The 20,486-nt window shown below is 49.5% G+C and overlaps 1 protein-coding gene and 1 long non-coding RNA gene across 2 annotated transcripts; one reads left to right on the top strand and one right to left on the bottom strand.

Moving 5' to 3' along the window:
- Nucleotides 1–1,638: 1,638 nt before the first annotated feature.
- Nucleotides 1,639–7,148, top strand: LOC109511004 (protein phosphatase 1 regulatory subunit 29-like). Its single transcript, XM_019861721.1, has 5 exons — nucleotides 1,639–1,740; nucleotides 1,876–2,232; nucleotides 2,820–2,969; nucleotides 3,048–4,042; nucleotides 4,386–7,148. Exons 1-5 carry the CDS (start codon nucleotides 1,639–1,641, stop codon nucleotides 5,920–5,922), a joined length of 3,141 nt encoding a protein of 1,046 aa, XP_019717280.1. The 3' UTR covers nucleotides 5,923–7,148.
- Nucleotides 7,149–7,639: 491 nt separating this feature from the next.
- Nucleotides 7,640–8,965, bottom strand: LOC109511318 (uncharacterized). The gene is made up of 2 exons (XR_002167293.1): nucleotides 8,764–8,965; nucleotides 7,640–8,509 (listed from the first exon to the last, which is right to left on the bottom strand). It is a non-coding gene; the product is annotated as an uncharacterized LOC109511318 (long non-coding RNA).
- Between the last annotated feature and the right edge of the window lie 11,521 nt (nucleotides 8,966–20,486).

Below are 20,486 nucleotides of genomic sequence, written 5' to 3'. Positions count from 1 at the left end.
CTGACTTGATTAGCAGACCCATTGCCACGTCGGGTAACTGACTCCAATATGCTAACTCGCTGCAGACACTGCTGATTTGGCTCCTCAGGCGAACCCTTCGTTCAATTAAAAAAAAAGAATAATAATAATTGAAATCTGCCAGCGAGAGTCACAAAAGCAAATCATCTGGGCCAGCTTTGTTTTCACTTTCACTTGAGTCTGATATTTGGAGTGCAACCGTTGATTCGAGTCACTCTCCCACATCAAGTGACTCGTTTTCCAGGGAGTCATTTTTTTCCGAGTCGTTTTCCATGACTCTGCTAACTCACTTTTTGTGTGGTCAGCATCAGTCCACAAGTTGACTCAGTTGATGTCAAGTAAATGGAGACCTCAGACTCGTGAGTCCCGATTCAGAATGAACATTTGAATCCTGAACCTGGGTCCGACCAGTTCAAGTGGACATTCAGTCCTTATTTTACGGCACAGTCCCAGTTTTGGGGAGTCCCTCGTCCTGGACCACCTGTGTCAGAGGATAGCGGGGGATTGGATAGAAACATCCACAGAAGGTATCAATAAATATGAGAGAAGATCGAGTGTCTGTCATTTTGTTTGTAAGAGCTCCGCCTTCATCTCGTCCTCCCGTCGTTCAACTTGGCTGCGGGAGGCAATCTAAACGAGTAAAAGAGTTTGCATCGCCGCGCCGAGTCTCATCATATTTTACGGCGGATTAGCGGCTAATCTGCGGCTAATCCCCGCGAGGAAGGTAAACAGCTGAATGTCAGCAAGCGTCCTGTTAAAACATGCAAATTACAAGGAGCTTCCTCTGTTTGCCATTTAGCCTGTCCTCCCCGTTTGAGAATATGGGGGGAAAAAAAAAGTTTCGCGGTGGCCACCATTTGCATTCTTCTCACCGCGCCGCATGTCAACATGTGTGCTTGCGAGACGTTGAAGGTGAATAATTGGACTGTGTAAAAGCCGACTTTCCATTCAACTTCGCTTTACCTGCGGGCTTTACTGTATTGCCATTCAATGGCGCAATTGCAGCCACTAATGGTTTGAGTTTTACCTCCGGGGTTCTTGGCTCACCAGGATACCCGCCACACACACACCCTCCCTCCGCCCCACTTGTCGCTTGAGACGATTCCAGAACTCAAAAGACTTCTCAGGTCTCTCAAAGGCTCTCTGGCAACCTCGGATCAAAATCCACAACGGACAAACGGTTACAGCACCCTTCAGGTTTTTTTATTGTCTGGTTGAAATTCATCTGTTTTGTGAGTGGCGGGCACAAGCGGAGGAAGGTGTGGGGTCTCACGTTAACCGGGGTCAGAGCAAGCGCGGTGCCGCCAAGCACCGCCTCTTTTGCATAAAATGTCCGATTTGAATGCGTTCTGCCATGTTTTCTGTGTTGCTGTAGACTGGCTGCGGATTCTCTGGGTTGGTCGGAACGCGGCCCGCTCCGGGGCCATGAGTAGCAGCTGGTGGGAGCGTCTTCAGAACCTTTGCATGTGGAACACCTAAAATGGGAACGATGCTGGAAGCCGCTTTCTAAATCGTTGCAGAGACCAGCCCATCCTTTCTCGCGCCTCGTCGCGGCCCTTTTGAGATCCTCCAACCTCTTGTCTTTTTTTTTTTTTCCCCTCCCGATTTTCCATCCCAACAATGGCTCTCCTTTATCTCCTGCTCCTCCCCGCGTTACTGTTCCTGCGACTGCCTACGGTGGTCAGCGGAGACTGCTGGCTCATCGAGGGGGACAAAGGCTACGTTTGGCTGGCGATCTGCAGTCAGAACCAGCCTCCGTACGAAACCATTCCCCATCACATCAACAGTAGTTGCTGTAGACTGGCTGCGGATTCTCTGGGTTGGTCGGAACGCGGCCCGCTCCGGGGCCATGAGTAGCAGCTGGTGGGAGCGTCTTCAGAACCTTTGCATGTGGAACACCTAAAATGGGAACGATGCTGGAAGCCGCTTTCTAAATCGTTGCAGAGACCAGCCCATCCTTTCTCGCGCCTCGTCGCGGCCCTTTTGAGATCCTCCAACCTCTTGTCTTTTTTTTTTTTCCCCTCCCGATTTTCCATCCCAACAATGGCTCTCCTTTATCTCCTGCTCCTCCCCGCGTTACTGTTCCTGCGACTGCCTACGGTGGTCAGCGGAGACTGCTGGCTCATCGAGGGGGACAAAGGCTACGTTTGGCTGGCGATCTGCAGTCAGAACCAGCCTCCGTACGAAACCATTCCCCATCACATCAACAGTACGGTCAGTGGCGCTCTCTACTTTTATGATCGCTTCAACTCTGATTTTCTTTGAGTTTGTTACTATTCTTTGGGTAAGAGTCCTGTCGGAACCCCGCCAAGTAGTAATAGAATTTAATGATGGGTCACTGCAAAATCTCCTTCTTTTGTCGAGATGGGGACCTATGTGTGTACTCGGCCGAAGTCTTGCCTGATCGAGGTTCGAGGGTTGGGCCTGATTGAGAGAGGATACTCGCTACTGGGATCTTTTTCTTGACTGATGAACAAATTCGGGACTCCCCATGCGCTTGGCCCAAATCACCTGGAATAGGCTCCAACCCAAGCATGATTTGACCGAATTAAAGGGAATATTAACTCACTCGAGCTTGCAAAAACTCTGAACGTTAGATCCCGTTCAGTGTATCAAGTCGAATTTGTGGTCCAGGCTGGGTTCAAGGGTTTAAGTCGCCTAGTCGCTCGGGCCCCTCGAAAGAGACTCCATAAAGAGGTTCATGGACCCCCTGATTAAAAGGTCACTGTAGGTGATTGGTTCCTGACAATGTTCTCGAACATATTTGGCTCACAAATGATTTGATCGGATGTGCCGTCCAGGTTCACGACCTGAGACTGAACGAGAACAAGCTGAAGGCTGTGCTCCTCACCTCCATGTACCGCTTCACCAACCTGACTGACCTCAACCTCACCAAAAACGAGATCAGCTACATCGAGGACGGGGCCTTTGCCGGACAGGCGAACCTTCAGGTGTTGTCCTTAGTGCTCGTCTCTCTTGTGCGGTTGTTGTAAAGAGTGTATGAGACTTGGGTCTCGTGTTTCTCTCAGGTTCTGCAGCTGGGTTACAACAAGCTGACCAACCTGACGGAGGGCATGCTGCGAGGTCTGGGTCGGATGCAGTGCCTCTTCCTTCAGCACAACCTCATTGAGGTCATCGCCGCCAATGCCTTCTGGGAGAGCCCCAGCCTCAGTAGCCTGGATCTGTCATCCAACAAGCTGGCCCGCCTGGACCCGTCCACCTTCACCGTCCTCAACCGGCTGCAGGTGTGCGAGCTGGCCGGGAATCCTTTCCACTGCGGCTGCGAGCTCTACAGCTTCCTTACCTGGCTGGAAGCCTTCAACAATGTCACGCACACTTACGACCGCCTGCAGTGCGAGACCCCCCGCGAGCTCAACGGTTACCCACTCCTGGGCCCCTCGCCCGGACACGGGAGGAATGCCAGAGTCCTCCTTTCCACCAGGTGTCAAGACGGCGTGATCATTCCGGGAATCTCATCGACCGGGTCGGAACTGGACGGCTCCGGCATGGGTTTGGACAACCCGGACCCCGGCCTGTATCACCAGCCCAGCTTTTCGTCCACGCCCGATCCGACCTACAACCACCAGATTTCCATGAAGCTCCAGACCGTGTCGCTCTTCGGCGCCTCCGTGGTGGTGCAAATCCCACGGCCCTACAGCAAGATGTACGTCCTGTCGCAGTACAACCACACCTTCGTGGCGGACATCATGCCCCTGAAGAACAAAAGGGAGGTGGTGACGCTGGATAAACTGCGGCCGCACACCAACTACACCTACTGCGTCGCCTCGGTTGGAAAATCCCAGCGCTACAACCACACCTGCTTGTCCTTCACCACGCGGGCTGTGGGACCGGCGGACCCCCGCAGCAACCCATCCACCACCACGCACTATATCATGACCATACTGGGATGTCTCTTCGGTATGGTCATCATACTGGGCTGTGTCTACTATTGCCTCCGACGGCGACGCATCCAGGAGGAGAAGGAGAAAGCTTTGAGCGTGACCAAAACCATTCTGGAGATGAGGTATGGGAGCTCTTTGTTCGAAGCTTAGGGTCAGAGCCCGAAAGTGGCTAGCGGCTTGGTTATCGGCTTGGTTTACATTGGCCGCTTACATTTGTGTAAGACGAGTTAGTGAGTGAAGACATTTCACGATCAGTTCTCCAAATTCCAAATCCAAACCATCATAAATGTAGGCAAGAAGGCTTGAAGACCCAAAAGCGGGTGCCCCAAAAACGTTTGAGTTGACATTGTCATGAAGGTCATTCAGTTTCACTTGAAGTAGGCAGATTCGTGTACCAGCAATCAGTCATGTTCGTGGAATCTGTCATGCATCATGAAATGGGACATTGTCTCACCCTTCCCTCAGGTATGGCCCAGAAGCGGCAGCGGCAGTGGCCAACGACCCAGCCGCCATGCAGCGCCTCCAGGACCAGGCCCACCACCAGCATCACCACGGAGGGGCGGCGGGCAGCAAGCTGCCCCCGTCGGCCTCCTCCAGCACCGGCATGCTCCACGGCTCGGCCAACACCACTTCCTCCCGCCTCTCCAGTTTACCACAGGTGGAGAAGATGGCCAGCGCCTTTTCCGAGGCCATGGGCACCAAGGGGAGCTACATGGACGTGAGGACTGCCGGAGGGGCCGGGGAGGCCCGAGACGGGGAGACGGTAGCGCTGGGGCCAGGCGGGGAGCTGGTTTTGGATATGCGAGGTCCTGGAGCCGAACACGGCGCGGACGTTGCGGAGGATTCGGATGACGACGGCCGTGGCTCGGCGTCTGAGATCTCCACCATCGCCAAGGAGGTGGACAAGGTCAACCAGATCATCAACAACTGCATTGACGCCCTCAAACTGGATGCCTCCGTTAACGCCGCGGAGAACGCAAATGCCCCACAGCAGCCTCCAGTTTGCATGGCGCCCCACGCGCGCAATCTCCTGCCCATCGCTTCAGGAGATCAAGTCCTGGCCTCTTCCCCCAAGGTGCACCCCAAGTCCCATCCTCAAGCTCAAGCCCCTCCACACCCTCAAGCTCATCCTCCGCTACAGCAGAAGCCTCTTCCTCCCTCCATGGCCCCAGTGCCCCTGGTGATGCCCCTGTCGGAACGACCAGGTATAAGCGGCGGGGGGTTTCTCTCCCCTCCCTACCGCGACCCTCCCCCGGCCAATGCGGTGCGGCCCCTTCAGAGGCAGTTGAGCGCCGACACCACCGTGTCCAAGAACCGTTGCGGAGTCCCTGCCGCCAGCGGACCGGTCAAGAGCGGCCGGTTGTTCAGCGCGGATGTTCCCGAGAAGCGCGGCGAACCTCCCAAATACCCGTCGGAAAAAAGCAGCCCAGTGCGTAGCGGCGTAGGGGGCTGCAACGGAATGGGGAGCGTCAATGGGGGCGGCGGTGTGAACATGAATGGCGGTGGCGTGGCATGTAGTAATGGTAGTGGAGGTCGAGGTGGGGCATCTGGTCTTGGTCCTGGTCTGCAGCAGCAGCAGCACCACCACCACCACCTGGAGGTTCAGCCGGATTACCACAGCTCGGAACACCGCCATTCCTTCCCCGCGCTGTACTACGAGGGTGGCAGCGAGTCGCCTTCGCCGGCCCAGAAGGCGTCCTTCCTCAAACCGCGAGGGCGCTCCAAGAGGGATGCTACGGCCGCCTACTCGCAGCTGTCGCCCGCCCGCCACCACCACCACCACCACTACAACTCGGGCTACTCCTCCAGTCCCGAGTACTCGTCGGAGAGCACACTGCGGATCTGGGAGCGATTTCGCCCGTATAAGAAGAACCCCCGCGAGGAGGCGTCCTACATCGCGGCGGGCCACGCTCTGCGCAAGAAGGTGCAGTTCGCCAAGGACGAGGACCTTCATGACATTTTAGACTACTGGAAGGGTGTTTCCGCACAGCAGAAGCTGTAAGCCGAGTCGAACGGTATCAAAGGAAGGTTGGATGCCAACAGCCGACTCATGTGGGTGATCATGTAGCAGGACGCGTTTCCTCTCAGTTCCCCCATTGGAGGGAAGGTTCAGAGTGTATATTTTCCCTCGAGAATGTTTTGATGTGAATTCCACTGCCTCCCGCTTGGCACTTTGGTCCTGGCAGGTGCCCAACACTGATGAGCTCAGTCAGGGTTGTCATTTTTGTCACGGGCCACATTGTCGTTTCGGGGCCGGTAGGACTGTGAAAACCATCTAAAATGTCGACACACCTTATCATATGCCAATGAACCCCCCATATTCGTCCTTGGCCTTTTTTCAGCTTTCGGGGGGGAACTGTTCTCCGTTACGCCCCAAAGCACTCGCCGAGCCGCAGTTTTTATCTCCCACTGCCCCAAAGAAAAGGCCAACCTGAGACAACGTGATTCAACCCACATTATTGGAGCACCTCAAGTGCTGCAGTGGGTCGGATCTGGTTCTCGTGTTTGACACCTTCAGGCTCAACAAAGGTGTTTAAGAAAATGCTTCATTTCTTTCTTTCTAACCAACTACCTCATTACCAGCGGGACGGCTATCGCTCGGCCAGCGGCCGCCCTTTGCTCGGCTTAAGGCGGCGTTCTCGTTCTCGCTTCCCCTCTAATTCCATCAAACCGCCCAAGAATCGTTCCGCCGCGCCGCCAACACCTGCTCCTCCTACACAGGCGCCATTTAGCCAGATAATGAGCGAGCGGGATGAGGAATTAGCCGTGTTTGTTGGAGAAGACTCGCTCGCTCTTGTGCGGCGGCGAAAGAACAGCAGGCGAGAGTTATCGGGCTAATTGTTCTCGCTGGCAATTAGGGCGCGTATCGATCTGCGAAACAGACCTGACTGCGAGTGTTGGGCATGTCGGCACCGCGGAAGTGTGTGTGTGTGTTGTATGCGTGTGTGTGTTTCTTTCTTAGCTAGGTAGAGCTGCTCTGCATACTGCCGGCAAGCCCCATCAAAATGATTCATTCGTGAGGTCGGGCCCCGCCCACCGAAATGGCTTTTGACGGATGGATTTTCCCAATCAAATAGCCGACTCCCAATTCAGGGTCAGCGAGGAGTTCTTGGGGCTTTTTCTTCGATACTGCTTTGATAGACATGGCTGTCATTTTTTGTGGCTCTGGACATTGATTTCTTTTTTAAATTGATTTTTTTTTTCCCCCCGGGCATCCTTATGTCAGGTTTTTATCAATTAATTTGGAACCTTGGCGGCCACATTAGGTGGCGCAGGCCTCAAAAACCCCAAAAATTTGTCTTGAGTCGACCTTTTTCTGATTGGGACTCATTTGAGTGAATTCCTTCTTGGGTATTCGCCCAAATGAAGACAAAATAAAAGCCCTCCAAATGGGCCGTGCGCTCTTCAGATTTCTTCATTCGTCCTGTGACGATTGGTATCTTTGCCCAAGTTTGCTCTACTTACGGTTAAATCAGAATTATTATTCTTTTTTTTTTTTAATCTTCAAAATGTTCAATTGTAACAGCACGCTTGACCTGCATGTGACCGACCGCATTGGGCAAAATCTTAATTCTCGAACACACAAATCTGAGCTTTGCTTCAAAGCAATATTTTGACTTGCTGTTCATTTTCCTTGACAATTTTCAAGCGTCCTTTTATGACAGACGAGTCCACCTAAATTTCGTGTTTATTGTCCAAACTGGTGCCAGCTGCTTTTTTTTTTTTCTCGCTTCCTCGTGATGTAACTGATGCTTTCATATTTTACAAAGACTCGTTTAACGTGGCTGCTACGTTCCAACACGCAGTGACGAAAACACAAGACTCGTGCATTTTAATCCTGCCGGTTTGTTCAAATTTCCTACCGAGTAGGAGTTGGTTCAAGCTTTGGCATTTGCCCCAAAATGGTCGATTCCAGGTTCAATTTTGGATATTTGAGACTGTTTCGAGCCTTCTGTCATAATAGAAGTGGCCACCAAATTTCGGGTCGATTGGTGAAACTCAAAATTGGAGCCCGAAGCGTCGCGAAGGTGAAAGTGTCACTCTGCCTCCAACACGAACAACGCAAACCTGCTGCGGACCAAAGTGCTCTCAGGGATGCTTTGATTGTCATTTTGGCTTTCTGGGGGATTGTCACTTTTTCTCTGACTGCTCCCGTTATGATGATTATTTTGATTATTTATTTTGATTTTTTTTTGTCACGTTTGCCCCATAAAAGAAACAATCTGCCAATCACGCTCAGCTCAGCTCACAGAATGACACACGAAGGGCGGATGGCACAGCGCCCCGGGAGCAGCGAGGAAAACGCAGAAAGAAAATTACGACACAAGTGTCACAACCCACTGATGTATTAAATCGAAAATAGGTGCCCCATCTGCTCCCTCTCATGGGGCACTGCAATACCCGCCCCTAATCACCGCTCGCTGTTGACTAGGGGGATCTTGTTTTGCAAAACAATGCTCGCAAATTTTTTTTTCCTGCCTGTTTATGCATCGGGCATCGTCGGGAAGACGAGTCAAATGAGCCGCAATTGTTTGTTCCACGCATGACAGGAACACGCCGCCAATGCGGTGAGAACTTCAAAATAAAATCTTGTGAGGTAAAGCAGTGCCCAAGTTTGGTCCTCGAGAGCCCCGATGCAGCCTCTTTTCGATGGCTCCCTCCCCCGACACGCCTGAATCAAATGAGCAGCTCGTCAGCAAAAAAAAAAAGAAAAAAAATTAAATCAACTAAAACGAAGTACCGGAGCCCTCTGCATCAGGCAGCACGAGGAAAGTAAATGTCTGAAGCACGAGCTGCTGATGATAGGTTGCGTTCAGAAAGTAATGCAAGCGCTTGGGTCAACCTTTTTTTCTTTTTACTTCAAAATGACTTACCTTAAGCAGAATCCCGCGGCACAACTGTAGTCTAAGTTCCAATCCTGGTGGGTTCATGCCGCCTTGTTGTGGAAACCGAAAACGAATTGCCATGATTACCGGTCTATGCCTTATAAATTGAAGATGAAGAAGAATCGTAACACCCAAAACCCCCCCCAAAAAAAAAACACCCACCCCAAAAAATAATGGAACATACCATCTTTGAAAAGTGAGGGAACACTGCTGGAAAAGAAAAAAAAAATCCCCATCCGATGCTTCTGGCGGGGCTCTGTGCCCCTCGTCACGACTCTGTATTAAATATTAAACGCAGTCTGGCCAAAGTGAGGGAAAAACTGGAGCTGCAGCTCCTACTTTGGTGCTTAATCTCTTGATTTTCGCTTGAAAATGGCTTCTGTGAAAAAGTGACCTCCCTCCAAATTGCCTGTTTGTTCCATTTGACTCGCAAGAGGTTCAAATGCTGGAAATTGGTGAATGTTTTGTACCCGATGGTTGGCCGGCGGGTCCTCGCTGGTGTTGACACGGCAGCCCTCTACCCACCCCGACACCACCTCTTATCTAGAGCCCCCCTGCCCCCCTCCCACCCCGGCCTGGCCCACCGTTATGCCTCCTTCTCACCTTCCAGTAAACGCGGCCGCTCGTTTATCAAGCCGTGACAGACAACGTGTAGCGTCGCCATCCAATCTGAGGCAGACCTCCTCCAAGGCCGACCGCCGGCGAGCACCACAGCCCGCGCGGGAGTCGTAAATGCCCTCGCACTCGTAATAGATTGATTATCTGGGAAATGGCCACCATTTCGGAATATGCCAGAAAAATGCCTTATGTGTGATGGGTAAATTCCCCGCCCCTTTTTGACCGAATGCAACCCAAATCAGTCTGCCACCCCCTTGATTTTCAAACACGGGTCAGTATGACCCGCCACCTAATCAGTGTTAATCGTGGAAAGAGAAGAAAAAAAAAAACGGTGAAGGCTCTGGTTGACGATGATGATTTATGCCCGTTATTTTATTGTAATGTCAAATTAATCCTTGAAATGTTTGTACATTTCACCCGCCGTCGTCATTAGCGTGCGAGTTTGCCGAGGCCGACGTCGTTCCACCGCGCGAGGTTAGACGTGATTAACTGGGATTGAAATTAACGATGCCGCTTTCTCTCGCCGAGCTCATTAGATGTCCTCGCCGCTCCGGGCGAGTGGACCTCCAAGGGCTTCTTTTGACTTGATGATGACACGCTTTCAGGCCCCCGGAGGGGGCGGGGGGAAGGCACCGCCGCAACCTTGATGCGTTAACCCTCAAGTCTGCTCGACGCCACGCGTCAAATGAAAATAGATGAGTGTGACCGGACGCGGCTGTTCGTGCCACTCGTGCCGGGGAATGGACTTGCTGTGTTCGTTGTCTCGACAAGTGTAAAGCGACAAAAGGGGCTTGCGAAAAAAAATGGATGGCATTTAAAAATGTGGCGATGAGCCAATATCAGCGGTGAAACATCAATCCGTGATTATTTTGAATGTTGAAACATGGAATGACGAGCGGCATGCAGCAGACACGTGGGCGAGCGCAAGCAACCTTGCGAACCCGCCAGTTATGTGCCGCTTATCGGAAGCGAGCGCTGCAGGCTGACGCTAATCTGTGCTTGCAGCACAAGGTCGTGCAAGTCTGCTGACCTCTTGGCTCGCGTCAGGGCCTTCACTTGAAAGTGGCTCTGGATTTTCCACCAGCAGAGCCCCCGAGTCGCAGGCTGAAAAAACTCAGGGCTCGGGTGGGAACGATGTTTCGCCGCGCCACTATTTTCCAAAATTTAATCAGGGAACAGATTATCTTTGAAACAAAATGTTTCCGAATCTGGAAAAAGAAACAAAAACCGAATGCGATGCTTGATTTGAAAGCTTCCAAGGCACGAAACCTCACGACAGAGTTGATCAAGGCCACGTTTTAAGTGAGTTTCCACATATCCCTGAATCTGTCACCCCCTCCCTAGCATTGATCTTTCCACGCTAATCTAGCGAGCCCGCTCCCGTCAAAGGCATCGTCACAAAGCCGTCGGATCGATTCCCAGATGGGTGGGACTTTTGTCAAGAGAGGCGGAATATTCTCCCGCTTTGGCCTTTTGCGCCATAACGGCAATCAATTAGCTTTGAGATTAGCACCGCAGGCTACGCATAAATGGAGCCTCCTTCACGAGGGAGGACGTGGTGGTGCGTTTACCTGCGTGCGCCGAGCCCGCCAAGGCTTTTTTTTTTTGGTCTCGACGTAAGATTAGCGCGGTGAATTCCTAAAGCGCCGTGTCGCGACTTTATTCACGACACTCTGAACAGCGGGGTGGTTTTATCGGGAAGGAAATCGTTTTTATTTCAAGCGATCCACTTCACGTTTAACGGCGTCGCTCTATAACATTTTACGGCGTGCTGAAACAAAACACTTCGATGTTTATTTAGTGGCCGTGATAAAATCACAGTCGTATTTTAGGATTCAGTGGAGGTGCACCAGAATGCCCCCCGCCCCACTAAAAAAAAATTGAAAAATAAAAAAAATACACCCCTTGCTGATGGTGAAGTGAAACTTTGGTGTTGGCAGGAACAATTACTGACGTTTCAAATAAAACAAACTGTTAGCAACTGGCTTTACCAGATCAGGATTTTGTAGCTGATGACCTGAAAACCCGAGTTTAGAAAACCCGACAAGTGATCGCTCGTCCGATCAAAAGATGGACCCATCCGTCCAATCTCTTGGAATGACTTGTTTGTTTGCCGTATTGGGACAAGCCCCTCCCACGAATAGCCCACATTTTTGGTGTAGTTTACGCCCATTGAAATGGGAAAAAAAAATTAAAACCAACCCCCCCCCCCCCAAAAAAACACTGATAAATAGCATACACGGAAAATGTAAATGTGTGTTTTGATCAATGGCTGGCGTCATGGATCGATCATCAAATTCCAACAGTTGATTCAATTCAACACTCACCGATTTTGCTTGAAGTGGAAAATATCGGCTGATCCAAGCCAACCGCTGCAATACGCGGACAGTCAAGCGGTAATTCTTTCAGTGTAGATGAGAAAAAAAAATCCATTGCATCTTTTCTTTGAAAGAAAGTGGGGGGAGGAAAAAATTTGGAAATGTAGTCCAAATCTAACGGCATCTAAAAAAAAAAAAAACAACAAGAGTGGCATTTTGTCTCAAACTGAAGAGCAAATGCAGATTTAGTCAGAAACAACTTCAGTCTTTTCTTTTTTTTTTTTTCCAGGAAAGTGCAGAATTGATTGCTCGTCTCCTTTTTCGGGCGTGAAGTGCAACGGCAACTGTTTGAACCGTGGGAAGAATCCCGCTCTTCATTCTTCGCGCCAATTTGCCGCATCCGCTTCATTTCGCATTCGCTCGTGCGAGGGAAGAAAATTCAAAATGGAGGCTTGATGGCATTTCAGTTAAAAGCAAACCCGCTTGCGGTGATGAAGGATGATCACAGACGCACTCGTGAAAAGATGCTCGCTTCAATCTTTTGATCGCGGGAGAGTGCAAACGTTGATACTTTGTGGGCGTTTTAGGAAAGGCGGCATGCAGACGAGTCTTTTGCTCGTCTGCATGCCAAGAATCACAACTTGAATCTTTTCTTTTTAGGAAAGGGAAACATCAAGAGGTCGTCTTCTTTTCGGGAAACCTCGAGTCGATATTATTTTCATTGAAAACTTTTCTGAGGTGTCCCCTGGGCCCAGGGAACCTTCTGGGCAACATTTCAGGGAGGAAAAAACATGATATTGCACCATATCGTTGACAACACCGATTAGCGCAAACGGCCGGCACTTACGTTTGCGCAGTTTCCAAACTTCCCACTTATTGAAAATATAAATCACCACGAGTGCCGCGGCCGTCCAGGAAACCCCGACCAATGCCCCCACCCCCCTCCACCCCCACCCCGGGAGGGCTGTTGCGGCGGACCCTCCGCGGCTCCTCCGGAACCATCGGCGAGGACTCGCGGCCGCGTCGTTTTAATTGAAGCGCTGGCCGGCTCGACTGTGAAACGCTGACTCGATTTTTTTTTTTTGTTGTTTTGCGGCCGTAAAACATTGACACAAGATGGCTTACGACCGCTTTGAGGATCGCTTCGGCCCGGGAAGATTAACCCTTCCTCTTTTTTTTTTCTTCAACTTCACCCTTGGCAGGTTTTAACGGATCGCGAGAAACCCCAACGACTGAGAGACGATGGGACTGAGGCGATCTGATTGGTATCGCCATGACAACGGGGTCAGTTTCTGTTGTAAACATGTAAAATATCACGTGCCCTGCGGCGTTAACGGCGGACCAAGAGTCCCGCTTTCAAAAGGAGGCTTTGGGAAAATCGACTTTGAGCTCACCCGGGCTTTGGCCGACAAGAGTCTGTCGCGGCTTTTTTGGAGGGGGCAGGGGGGGGGGGCTCTTGGATGATTTGATGGGGATTATATATTTTTTTTTCCAGGCCCAATTCCGATTCCAAAATCATATCACGAATGTTTCCAGTCCATACTTTTGTATTTATAGTGGACCAAAGTTGGCACAAAGTTGAATATTTTGAAGCCTTGGCCCAGATTGTGCCGCGTGGATTTTTTGAAGGGTCGCCTTTGATCTGGACCAGCAGACTCCATCATCAAGAAGCACAGATTTTGTTCCAAAAAAAAAAAATGTGCGTCGACACCACGTTGCTCTCTGATCTTGAACCGGTCGATGGTTTGTTGATTAGATTCGTTTCCGACTCACGACGAAACAAACAAAAAAAAAAAATCCAAGCCAGGCTAATTTGGGGGTATATTTGCAGAAAAAAAACAAACTTCATTTTTTTAAAAATCTTCATTGGTTGATGACATCGGAAATAAGATTAAGAATAATATTTAATTTCTGACTTCAAAAGTAGCTCCTTTTGACTGGTCATCGGTTCGAGACCAAAGAAGCTAACGAGCTCCTCAATTTGCCGTCCGATGAAGTCTGCCTGTCCGGAAAGGTCTTGAGCGAGATGCTCTTCGCCTGACGTGGGCCCGAAGCCCCGCCCTCTCCAAAGCAGACGATCGCATTTGGTTCGTCTGCTGCCGAAAACGATTGACTGAGGATTCAATTTTTTGCCGAAATGACGGCAAAGTCCACAAACGACACCGGACAAGTTTGCACCGGAGTTCAACTGTGACATCGCGCGCAGCGATAAAAACAACCGTTTGTGCTCGACTCGATTCTAGTTGCGCTGTAACAACGCGACGGCGAGGTGTGACATCACACGCAAGCGCGCCGCATTCACACCTGCCAACGTCAAACACGGACTGCATATTTCTATTCACGTTTACAGACACTTAGGGTCCGAAAAGTGCCAAAACGGGGAGTTTAGCCGAGGCGGCGTGGAGCCAAACGTCTGTAGAAATGATTTGATGTATTTATTTATTTTTTTGCCCCCATTGTTGGTTTTTTTTTTTTTTTTTACCTTCAACTGTTGGCATTTCCAGCGCTGTCGTCGCTCTCCGAATGTTGACGCGCGGGCTTCTCGTGGCTCCTCTCTGATGGACACCCAACGCTGACAAATGATTTTTGTCCGTCCGTTACCTCCAGATGCTTGTTGGTTTATGACTTTCAAAACGGGCTCCGAGATGCTTGGTCTTGAGTTTAGGACATTAAAAAGAAAATTAAAATGTAGCTTGTACGTCAAAGAGTCCGTTTTCAGGTCGCTGTCCGTCAATGTTCTTTGGCTTTTTAACTTCTGATCGCTGCGCTGCAGTTTATGACTCAACGTAGCTTCTAACAATTTCTCGACGGCGATTGGTTTGAGACCTTAGAAACGAGCATCTCACGCATGGACTTGGGTTTCGGACTATGAGAACTCACTCATTGTTTGAAGACCACCCAAAACTCGCTTCCTTGGCCGTGGCCATCGGTTTTCAGGTCTTAGAAACTAGCCCGAGAACCGACGGGCTTTGGTTTATGACCCTCACAACTATCTTCCTCCGACAAAGCTCAACCAGCTTCTGTTCTCCAATACCTTTGGTTTAAAACCTCTGAAATGAGCTTTTTGTGGATGGTCTTTTACATCCAACGCTCATTGGTTGAAAACCGGACCCATTTATGGCCGACGATATCGATGGTCTGATGAGCCAAGAACTCAGCTTGTCATCGATAGCCTTTGGTTTATGACTAGAGAAAGTCGCTCAGACATCACCGGTCAATCTTTCACGGTATTAGAAAGTAACCGATGGTCGACTTTGGTCTTTGGTTTGCCACGCATGAAGCCCAGAGGATAAAGATCTCTCACCCGCCATTGTTGCGGAAACTGTGACTTGTTGACACGCGGGCTCTTTCGGTTTGAAGTCGATGTCGTCGGACCGATGCGAGACGCGTGGCAATTGATCGCGCACGCTTCGCGTATCTCGAGGGGTTGAAAATTGCCGAATTGCGCTGCGCAATTTGGCTGGGGCGGCGCAACGACTGAAGGGGAGCTTATTAATTAATCCGTCCTTCAGTATGGAGGGCTTTACAATCCCGTTACACACACACACACACACACACACTTGCACGCTTAGACGCACACAAACGAAGATGTAATCGCACGCTGCCGGTTCACACTGACACTTTTGAACGCAAACGCAATCATCCCAGTGACGGCGACGCCCACGTCGTGTTTCACGAGACCGTGACGCGACACACGTACGCACATCGAAGATCCTCCGCTCTGATCTGGTCGCGCACGTGAAGCTGCCTCGTGTATTTCCGTCACAGGTTGAGGAATTGATTCCACAAATGCTCTGACCACCGAAATTCCCGCACCATCTTCTCGCTTACGGTCTAAAATGTGCTCAGGCGCTCAACTGATTTTCTCATGATTCATCATCAAGCATCTCGTTGGATGGTCCTCAGTTCTTTGTTTTCAAGACATGAGGTTTTGGATGTTGGTCTTTGGTTTCTGATTCTAAAAAAAGGCGCTTCTGCAGCAACGGTCAGGGTTCTAAGACCTTGGAAAGTAGGTTCTTGTTCATGGTCCGTGGTTTAAAACCACCGAGACTGGCTCTGGATCTCAGTGGTTCATCATTGGTTGAGGCCACCGCAGAAACTTGCTGCTGTGACCACACAAACGAGGTTTTGATCTCTGCTCTTGTTTATCATGATGGAAAAAAAAACTTCTCTTCGAACACCGGTCTTTGGTTTCAAGACATTAGAAACCACGAGCTGTGGGTCTTGACCGAAAAACCGAGATCCCGGCCGGATACAAGCGGCCGAAACGGGTTTCCGGGCTCTCCCTTCGAGATAGGGTGAGAAGCTCGATCATCCGGGAGGGACTCGGTGTCGAGCCATTTCTCCTCCACGTCGAGAGGGGCCAGATGAGGTGGCTCGGGCATCTGACTAGCATGCCTCCCTGGTGAGGTGTTCCGGGCATGGCCCAATGGCAAGAGGCCCCGGGACCACCAAGGAACCACCGGAGAGACCACGTCTCCCGGCTGGCCTGGGAATGCCTTGGGATCCCCTGGGAAGAAATGAAAGAAGTGGCTCGGGAGAGGAAAGTCTGGGCTTTCCTGCTATAGCTGCTGCCTCCGCGACCCGATCCTGGATAAGCGCTCGACAACGGTATGTTATGGTACATTAGAAACCGGCTTAAACAGTCATGAGCAAATGAATAGCAGCAAGGCATTTCTTGCCATTTCCCTTCAAAACCGTGCTATCGAGTCAATCGCTTGAGCGGCGTCGCGTGCAAAACGGCGGCGGATTGAGACGTTACGTTTGCCGTTCTCGTCGTCGTCCCGCTCATTTCGCTGCGCGCTGTTTCTTATTTTCGTTGTCATTTCACAGACTTGATGGAAGACACTTTTGGAATGCCTCGATGCAATCGCACGGGCGCACTACCGCCGCAGCAGCAGATCGATTGATTCAAGGCAGTGGCAGCTTCGATTGATAACAGGCAGTGGCAGCAGTTGCCCGAGGGGACGGTGATGAAGAGTCAAGGTTGCTAGATAGCAGATAAGAACATAAGATCTCATTAATTGCCTCTCGCGCTGGGCCCAGAAGAGTCCAGCATGGCGGATATTGCTGCAGGATGCACGCATGTCATCCTATGGGTGTGTGTTTGGTTTTTTTGCAAGTCAGCAGGGAGACCAATTTCTCGGTGGGGGGGTTTGGGGGCGATCGCGACAAGCTCGGATCATGTCAAGAGCTGATTTGTCATTGAAGGGATTTGATTGCGAAAGGCCAGCTCATTCCGCATTTTGGGGCTTCAGTGGGAGAACTAAATGGAGTTCATCAATGTCCCAAGCCCTGCCCCATAGCCAGCTCTGGTCCCTCCATGCCACAATGACACTGACTTACTTGAAGTGAGTCGGGTGCGGGTTGCTGGGACAGCGTCGAATGCTTGCTAGCTCAAATCAACGTCCATTAAGTCGTTACAATTGGCGGGAGGGTTGGTCCTCGTGGAAAGTCACGTCCACTCAAGTGGCTTGCGAGCTGACACGCTACCTTGATTAAAATTCAGCCCCCAAAGCGAGTTTTCCCCGAGCAATATGAAATTTTGTTTGCCATGTTTCTCGTAAGACCCCACAAAAAAAAAAAAAAAAAAAAAAAAAAACTGAGTCTGAAAACACACAGAAAGTCTGCCATTTTGCTTTGGAAAAGTCGTTGAGGGGCCGTTTTGTCAAAATTTTGCCAGACTCCTACCAAAATTTCAACAAAACACTCCAGACAGGTCGCCAACTCTAAATTGTGAATATTATACCGTAGATATATTTTTTCCGATATTGATGACATGTTTGGCAGAGTGAAAATTTACATTTGACAATTCATCCCCTGAAACCAGTTTCACATCATGAAATCTTTATCCATCATGACGAGGCGCCCCAAAAAGTCTCGCCTTAAAAACGACCCAGAAAGAAAGTCGGCCATTTTTGGTTCAAAGCCGCCATTTGAAGGGCTTTTCAGCTGAGGGTCCTTCAAAGACCGACTCCTCATCGAAATTCTGCTCAAGTTGCTCCCAAATTCAAACGACGTCTTCACTTAGCCCAAACGCTAACCCCCCCAAGAGCCACCCTTTCATCTCAAAACGATTCACTCTCAAAGTCATCCCGCTGGCTTTGAGATTCCGGCCGTCCAGTTGGGGCAAGCGCGTCGCATCGCCGCCATCTTAATAAGCGAGCTTTATTACTAATGACTGCCGCAATCTCTCTATGAATTGCTAATCCACTTATCTGCTCATCGACCAGGCGCACGCACGTTCCACGCATAAGCCTAATGAGTTGGTTTTAGTCGCGCGCGACCGCGCAGCTGTCGCCAAGACGACGCTCCCCGGCGGCCTATTTTCTCACGCCGGCTCGAGCGATCGCCCTCATTCTAATGAACCGCGGACAAAAGTTCATGTTTGAAAATGTCATTCCTAGAATATAGCAGCTTGTTTCCTCTCTTAAGAAATATTTTTTCCCTCCAAAAATGAGATTCTAACAAGGGTTCGGGTTGCTGACACATCATAGAAAATGTCGGATTTTATTTTGCCCAAATTATATTTTTCCCTCTAAAAATGTTGGCATTTTTCCATATTTTTTTCCTTAGTATTCTTGTAAGAATTTTTCTTCCTCCAGTTGCGATTTTTTTTTCTTTTCCGGCTCAAAATAGTAAGCCGTTCTCACAAAAATTTGGGAATAATTTTTGGAAGTCTGCTGGACTTTCTAAAAGCCAATATAGGCAAAACGCGGTCAATTTCCGAACTGTACGTCGTCTGCTAGTTTCAGCCGTGTTAGCTCGGACGCTAACAGTCGGTGATTTTATGCCTTTTGTGTCAGCACAAGCACAACAGGCTTGAGTTTGGGATTTTTTTCTTTTTTCCTTCATGAGGATGAATGGTTGTTACATGCGGTGGCATTACATTAACGACATGTGTGTTTGCTTTAAAGGCCTCTAATTAAGATCAATTGTATGCATAGTCGTTACGTGGATGCCATTAATGGATTATATTGTCACGTGCACGACTAATCTACTAATGTGCACATTAAACGACGCGCCGGGGCAGGAGAGAAAAGCACCACCCAGCAAAGCGTTGCTGTTTGTCTTCACTTGAATCCTTGTCACGCACAGGACTAAAAAAATAATAATTCAGAACAATATCATGTTGACAAGTTAATGTTGTCAATACGATTACATGCATTTTTCCAAGTTGACATTATTTTTGTCATTTCATTTTCCACCTTCATCAACCCTACAAAATTCCCGAGAGCACGTGGCACACTTCGTATGCTAACATTAGCCGTGCGCGACGTGACCAGGTGTCATCTTTAGTTTTGTTGAGCGTAGAGCCGCAACAATTTGCTTTGACGAAAGACTCTTTTGACTTGCTGTTGTTAGCGGCATGAGTTTCGCTAGCTTCCACCTCCAGCTATCGTCGCGAGCTTCTGTCGCTAGCTGTAATTGTAAGCTATGATCGCTAGCTACCATTGCTAACGTCCGTTGCCGCCTCTCCTCCATCAGATCAGAGTGGGGCCACGACGACATGCTCACGGGCGGCTAACTTGGTGAGCGCCCGCTTGGTTTTCTACAGAAGTTTGGCTTGCCGCCTCCACTTGAAATCTGTGAATTTTGTACAAAAAGGAAATGTAGGAAGATATTTTTTGTTGTTGTTGTTGTTGTTTTTTTTTGTTTTTTTTTTTTTTACCTGAGCCTGATGTGTAGCTCTCTGTGTTTGTTGGGCAGAGGGTGGCGGGAAATGTGGCGTTCATTTTTCTGTACGCAGCCGGGGATTGTGCAATGGCCAATTGTAATTATTATTATTATTATTATTTGGATTATTATGAAGCGAATTAGCGCTGGAGACCTGAAATAAAGTGTTATATTTGCATGATTTCCTGTATTTTCACCAAACAAATCTAAATATATCTATATTCAGTAAATATATCTCTAAATCTCTAAATACAGTATATAGAGTACTGTATATGGTTGTGTATTCTGAGTGGTAATGTACCTCACATCAATAACATACTGTGACTTTCTTCTGTCGATATAAAGATGCAATTTTTCTAAAGTCTTTTTGTAAACATGTGGAGTGCGGTGTGCAATGTTTCTCCGCCGCCGGTACAATCGAGTCGAGAGCCCGCATCGGACTCCGCCCACTGGCTTTTTGGATGCACGCCGGTGGAGCTCACAATTTTAAAATTCCACATCAAGTCGATCAGAACCGCGCATCAAAACGAGCAAAGAATTTTGGTTTTCTTTTTTTCCCCATTTATTTTCTGTTAGCACTGACTTTTCAGTCCTGAAAAGAATGTTTTTGTTTTTTTTTTTTGGTTTGTTTTTCTCCAAAAATCTTAACTAGTTCAGGGTTAGGGGTTAGGGTTTATTTTGCATGGATTTTTGTGATCTGGGCCACACACACACACACACACACACACACACACACACACACACACACACACACACACACACGTTTTTCTTTGGGGGGGGGCACATTTTTGCATTGGGTGCTCTGTGGGTTGCCAATGGGGGTCGAGCACGCAGCATCCATCTGCAACGCAATCACTTGACTCCCCGTGACCTTTCCATTTCCCCGGTCGCGGCCCTCTCACTCGGCATCTCCCGCTAGTGCCTCACAGTCGGCGTTTTGTTTAATGAGTCTGCCTCCTGTTTTAGCCTCTCACTTTCTCTCTCATGTATTTTTTATTTTATTTTTTTTAAACCGCAGCTTGTTTCGGGCAGTTGTTTTATCAGAGTGAGGGTCCGACAATGAGTAT

This window comes from Hippocampus comes, unplaced genomic scaffold (genome assembly GCF_001891065.2).
Source record: "Hippocampus comes isolate QL1 unplaced genomic scaffold, H_comes_QL1_v1.1 scaffold7, whole genome shotgun sequence".
NCBI lineage: Eukaryota > Metazoa > Chordata > Actinopteri > Syngnathiformes > Syngnathidae > Hippocampus > Hippocampus comes.
This window is presented reverse-complemented; position numbering and strand designations above follow the sequence as displayed.

Excerpts from the sequence above, each read along its gene's own strand:
- LOC109511004 (XM_019861721.1), top strand. The coding sequence starts at position 1,639 with ATGGCTCTCCTTTATCTCCTGCTCCTCCCCGCGTTACTGTTCCTGCGA. Across the intron at positions 1,741-1,875 it reads TCGAGGGGGACAAAGGCTAC|CAGCTGGTGGGAGCGTCTTC; the intron begins GTTTGGCTGGCG and ends GGCCATGAGTAG. Across the intron at positions 2,233-2,819 it reads CCCATCACATCAACAGTACG|GTTCACGACCTGAGACTGAA; the intron begins GTCAGTGGCGCT and ends TGTGCCGTCCAG.